This window comes from Lethenteron reissneri, chromosome 54 (genome assembly GCF_015708825.2).
Source record: "Lethenteron reissneri isolate LAM-NWPU_2019-01 chromosome 54, ASM1570882v1, whole genome shotgun sequence".
Lineage (NCBI taxonomy): Eukaryota > Metazoa > Chordata > Hyperoartia > Petromyzontiformes > Petromyzontidae > Lethenteron > Lethenteron reissneri.
The window spans coordinates 1,498,177-1,504,176 of NC_083832.1; the positions used below are offsets into that span (position 1 = coordinate 1,498,177).

The window sequence follows — 6,000 nt, forward strand, 5'->3', positions numbered from 1 at the left end:
CGTAGAAGGGGTCGCGTGCGTAGAAGGCGTCGCGTGCGTGGGCGGGGTCACGTGCGAGGGCGGGGTCACGTGCGTGGGCGGGGTCACGTGCGTGGGCGGGGTCACGTGCGTAGGCGGGGTCACGTGCGTAGAAGGGGTCACGTGCGTAGAAGGGGTCGCGTGCGTGGGCGGGGTCACGCCAGGGACTGGATGATCGTCGCCCTCGGGCCCAACGTAAATGTCTCATGATCCACCGGAAGAGGCGACCGGTCCTTATCGCCCCGGCATTCACAGTGTGATACGAAGAGAGAGACAAAGCAAAAACAATCATATTTATTCACTCATAAAAATAAAAATGATTCCATTGTATCCTCCTCCAAGGAGCCAGGGGACACCTTGGGCGTGGCTGTCGGATGTCGTGGAGCGGTGGCGCAGCGGTTAGCACGACACCGTGCTACGAACCCGGCGACCCGAGTTCGATTCCCGCTTACGGCCAACGCCAGTGACGATTTTCTGAACCGGTCATGGGCTTTCCCTAGGTCGACTCAGCATCAAACGAGTACCTGGTGTGGTGTGTTAACATCACCACTGGAGAGACAAAGGCGGCCGGGCGTGGTGTTGGTCACCCACCCCCTTGTGTGCCGTGCCGGCCTTCGTACTCGCTAACACCACTTGCCCCAACAGTCTGTTCAGGTTATATGGGGAATCGTTGTCTTTGGTGTGGTCGTGTCCAGCACCAGATCTGGACACGGTCCCGCCACCATCGTAGGTAATCTCCTCCGACAGCCCAGGCTGCCGCGTTGGCTCGGTCACGTAGCGCCGCATGCCCAACCACCGCATGCCCAGTCACCGCGTGCCCAGCCACCGCGTGCCCAGCCACCGCATGCCCAGCCACCGCGTGCCCAGCCACCGCGTGCCCAGCCACCGCGTGCCCAGCCACCGCATGCCCAGCCACCGTGTGCCCAGCCACCGCATGCCCAGCCACCGCGTGCCCAGCCACCGCGTGCCCAGCCACCGCATGCCCAGCCACCGCATGCCCAGCCACCGTGTGCCCCAGCCACCGTGTGCCCCAGCCACCGCATGCCCAGCCACCGCATGCCCAGCCACCGCATGCCCAGCCACCGTGTGCCCCAGCCACCGCATGCCCAGCCACCGCGTGCCCAGCCACCGTGTGCCCCAGCCACCGCGTGCCCAGCCACCGCGTGCCCCAACCACCGCATGCCCAGCCACCGCGTGCCCCAACCACCGCATGCCCAGCCACCGCATGCCCAACCACCGCATGCCCAGCCACCGCATGCCCAGCCACCGCTTGCCCAGCCACCACATGCCCAGCCACCGCATGCCCAGCCACCGCATGCCCAGCCACCGCATGCCCAGCCACCGCATGCCCAGCCACCGCGTGCCCAGCCACCGCGTGCCCCAACCACCGCATGCCCGCCCAGCTACCGCATGCCCAGCCACCGCATGACCCAGTCACCGCATGCCCGGCCACCGCATGCCCGGCCACCGCATGCCCGGCCACCGCATGCCCGGCCACCGCATGCCCGGCTGCTTCTCTTTGGCAGGATGGAGGGGGCTAGATGGGCGCGGCACGGGCTAGACCGCTAGAAGATGGGGGACTGAAGCGATACAGGGGGACGTGGAGTGGATTGGCAACGGCTCGTACCAATGGAGGAGCGACGCTCACAGCAGCGAGCAGAGCGCGGGGCAGATAAAACGCAGCGAGTTGGCACAGTGGGGAGCGCTGCTGGTGCATCTGCCAGCCATGTCATTCGATCAACCTGCGGACACATGCCGGGTTCTGTCCCGTGCCCTCCCGCATGCTGAGAGCCTTCGTCACTTGACGCGTCGGGCTCAAGGTGCACCTAGCCTGGCACGAGCGCCGCGGGTGCCGTCACCGCCACTTCGTTGCAAACACCCTGATGTCAATACAAATAATAATGAAACTCATTTACATTTCCAAGACGCAATTCACGTCCGCACCGCCGCAGCGCTCCCCACAAACGCGTGGCCGCCCCCTCCCCCCGGAGCTGCCGGCCCCACGCCCGCTGCTCGTGCCGCTGCTTCAGAGCCCCCCCCCCCCCATCCTTGGCGGGGATCGCGACGACGCTGCCCCCCGGGCTTTGCCGACGGCGGCGGGCGGTTAAAAGAGGAGGAGGAGGGGGAGCAGGCGGGGGGGGAGGGGGACTTCAGTCCGGAGCTCGTGCGTGTTAAATCCCCGGCAGCGATTGGTGGCGTGGGCTGCCCGCTGTTGCCTGGAGGTGCAGGAGGGGGAGGAGGGTGTGAAGGAGGGGACGGAGGGGTCGGAGGAGGGGGGGAGGAGGAAGGGGGGGGGGGGAGGAGGAGGGGGGGGGGAGGATTACGAGGGGAGGAGGTGGGGGAAGTGGAGGAGGAGGCGTGAGGGAGGAGGAGGACGATGAGGGATGGTGAAGTGGAGGTGGAGGGGTGGGGAAAGAAGGAGGAGGGGAAAGAGGAGGTGGTTGGGGACATGGATGTGGAGGAAGAGGAGGAGGGGTGGGGGAGTAAGAGGTGGAGGGGGAAGTGAGGGAGGAGGAGATGGTGGAGGAAGAGGTGGAGGTGAGGGAGGAAGGGGAGCGGGTAGGAAGGGGAGGAGGGGGATGGTGCTGTAGTTGTAAATTCCCCAGAGTGGAGGCAGCGAGCGAGGCACTCTTTATTTATTTATTTATCTCTTCGCGTGAACCTCGCCCCTCGGCGTGATCCACGGCAAAGCCGAGCTCGGCCTCTGCCTCGTCCGGTGGCGCTTGGTTATTGAGTCGTGCAGTCACCGATCACCGGGCCCAGACCGTCAACTCGCGACACTTGAGAAGCCGGTTTCATGACAGCTCTACGTGAGTCTGTGGGTCTCCATGTGAGTCTGTGGGTCTCTATGTCTAGCAAGGCCATAGCCATGGAGTCAACATTGGGGGGGACCAAATCTTCCCAGGTGTCTGCGGGGTCCCAAACCAGATTAAATATCTACATTTGAAAACTAATTTCCTGCCTAAAATATTAAAAAAATTCACAATCATATAAACATAAATATATGCATTGATTTATATGAAGACAAGTTCAGATATTATGGCCAAGGTTTAGAAAATTGTTCTTTTTATTTACATAGCATAGCATATATTTTTTTCATAGCAATATATTGGGGGGGGGGGGCATTTTGAGCATATTTAAATATTGGGGGGTCACCACCATATGTCCCACCCAATATATACTATAATTACGGCCTTGATGTAGAGTCTGTGGGTGTTTCCACGAGTCTATGGATCCCTGTGTGCGTCTATGGGTGTGTACGTGGGTATACGGGTCTCCATGTGAGTCTTTGGATGTCTATGTGAGACTATGGGTCTCTATGAGTCTGTGGGTGTTTATGTGAGTCTACGGGTCTCTATGTGAGTCTCTGAGTCTCTGTGTGAGTCTGTGGGTCTCTGTGAGTCTGTGGGTGTCTATGTGAGTCTACAGGTCTCTATGTGAGTCTCTGTGTGAGTCTGTGGGTCTCTGTGAGTCTGGTGTACTCATTGTGGCTGTGCAGCTGGAACCCAGAGTCTCATCAGCACCGTCCTTTGACCTCTGAGCCACCTGGCCTCTGGCTCTTCCCCCTCCTCCCCCTCTTCAACCTCCTCCACCTCCCCTCCTCCCCCTCTTCAACCTCCTCCCCCTCCTCCACCTCCTCCACTTCCTCAACCTCCTCCCCCCCTCCACCTCCTCCACTTCCTCAACCTCCTCCTTCCTCCTCCACCTCCCCCTCCTCTACCTCCCCCTCCTTTACCTCCTCAACCCCCTAACCCCCCTCCTCCACATTCTGCTCCCCCCCATCTACTCCCCCCACCTCCACCTCCTCGACCGCCTCCACCTCCTCCACCCCGGCTCTCGATTCCTTTCCCCGTCCGACAGGAGGACTCGTCGCAGTGCGGCAAGGCCTCTTCGCTGGGGCCGTCCGTGCCGGTCGTCGTGGGCCTGCAGGTGCTGGGCCTGTGGCTCCTGCCGCTGCTCCTCCTGCCGCTGGCGTCGCCGGCTCCTTCCGAGCCTCACCCCTCCTGAGGGTCGCCTCTCCACCGCCGCGGAGCCATTCGGGGAGCCACCACAGCCGAGCCACGGACAGGCTTTTCATGCCATTGTATGCTCACAGTGTTATCATCATCGTCGTCGTCGTTATTTGTATTGTTCGGAGGAGAAGTTTACTGGCGTGGTCTCATGGGACGCAGCGCTGCTGTGGAAGCTCCATTTGGGGGTGGTGGGGTCACCACCAAGCCCCCCTTCTGGGAACGCATCACTGAGAATGCGGGGGGGTGGTGGGATCCGTGTCTCCACCACCACCACCGACAACGCCTCCGCCACCCCCGCCCCAAGCCCCGCCGGCGTTGGAGGCACGAGTCAGTGGCAGGCGCAGATTTCGCGAGGCGCTGTCGCTCGCGGCCAGAGGGAGAGGGGATCGAACTCCTCGTGGCGAACTGTCGGTCGGGGATTTGTGGTGGTCAGGGTCCTCCAGAACACCCCGACCCCACCAGGACCCAGCCGCCGTGTTTTTCGTCACCTGGGAACTTTGCGATCGAGCGCGGGGAGGTCGGGGCAACGCACCCCATCTGACCTCTGACCCTTCATCCTGCTGCTGATGCCGCCTTCTTAAGGAAGCCACCACCACCTTCCACCGCTACCACCTCCACTGCCACCGCTACCACCTCCACTACCACCGCTACCACCACCGCCGCTACCGCCGCCACCGTCCCCACGGTCGCTCCTCCGACCTCGCGAATCGGAGGCCATTGAGAACCATCAGCTGACAGCAACCTTTATTTTTTTCTGCCCGTTTTCTCTCGCCCGGAGGGGATTTCTCGACCTTCGCGGGAACTCTGCCGTCGTGAAAATTGTTCGGTTTGTTCTTTTCGCTTTGTCGGTCGGTCGATTGGTCAGTCGATTGGTCAGTCACTCGCTGAGTCGGCTTGCGAGGTGGATCTACGAGCGCGCGTCGGTGCGCTGCACGGTGGCGCGGTGTTCATTGTGCGTGCGTGTGCGCGTGGGAGTGAGCGTGCATGTGCGTGTATTGCGGTTAGCGCATTGAGCTACGAACCCAGCGATCCGAGTTCGATTTCCGCTCACGGCCAACAGCGGTGACGATTATCAGAGCCGGTCCTGGGCCTCCCCTGGGTCAAATCAGCCTCAAATGAGAACCTGTTGGGATGTGTAACTATCGCCACTAGAGATACAAAGGCAGCCGGACGTGGTGCTGCCTAGCCCACACCACTCGTGTGCCGTGCCGGCCTTCATAGGTGCCCGCTAACAGCACTTGTCCCAACAGTCTTGCAGTCTTGTCAGCCTATATAGGGGGCATCTTTGTGTTTGTGAGCACGTGGTGACGAATCACGCGCGCAAACAGAAACAAATTATCCACAGGGTGATTGGGCGGTGTTTTTTTGTTTTGCCATGGAGCGTGCGGCGGAGTCGGCCGCAACGGGAGACCGCTCCTGAGACTTGCGGACGACTTGGCGGGCGAGCCGCGTCCCCCCGCTTGGAGCGCCCTCTCGTAGCAACGGAGGAGGAGGCTCCATTGCAAGCGGTTGTCCAGGGTTAGGGGTGGCTCCTATATGGGGTGGGGGGGGGGGGATACGACCCCCGTCCACTTTAGAACCCGACGATCGGTGTCGTGTTGATGTCCATTGGGACGAACCCGCGATGGGCTTCGTGTTAGTAGAATGCCGCGGGGGGGGGGGGGGGGGTGATTGCGGTGGGAGGGGAGGGCACTGAGAGTGAAGGGACGCTCCATCCTCCTCTGCCGCTGTCCATCCTTAGACGGTAGCGGGGGGGGGGGGGCAGGTTCACTCACCCCGCCGCCCTGTCCGCGATGAAACTGCTTCATTTAACGAGCATGAGAAAGATCTCACTCGGAGCAGTGGCGGGGGGGGGGAGGTTTTAACAACCCCCCCCTCCACGTCCCCCCCCCCCAACGTGAGGACGGCCCGGGTGCATGGCGGCCCGCCCACCTGCACCGTCTTTTGTGAGCGACCGGGAGAGGCCTTT

The 6,000-nt window shown here is 61.9% G+C and overlaps 1 protein-coding gene across 2 annotated transcripts in view; it reads left to right on the forward strand.

Annotated features, from left to right (window-relative positions):
* LOC133356411 (voltage-dependent calcium channel subunit alpha-2/delta-2-like) overlaps window positions 1-5,665 on the forward strand; it is a 155,717-nt gene extending 150,052 nt beyond the window's left edge. For both annotated transcript variants that reach the window (XM_061573923.1, XM_061573924.1), the window contains one exon: window positions 3,880-5,665. In XM_061573923.1, coding sequence (XP_061429907.1) covers window positions 3,880-4,026 — 147 coding nt within the window. In that variant the 3' untranslated portion in view covers window positions 4,027-5,665. The remainder of the gene's footprint in view (window positions 1-3,879) is intronic.
* Window positions 5,666-6,000: the final 335 nt, after the last annotated feature.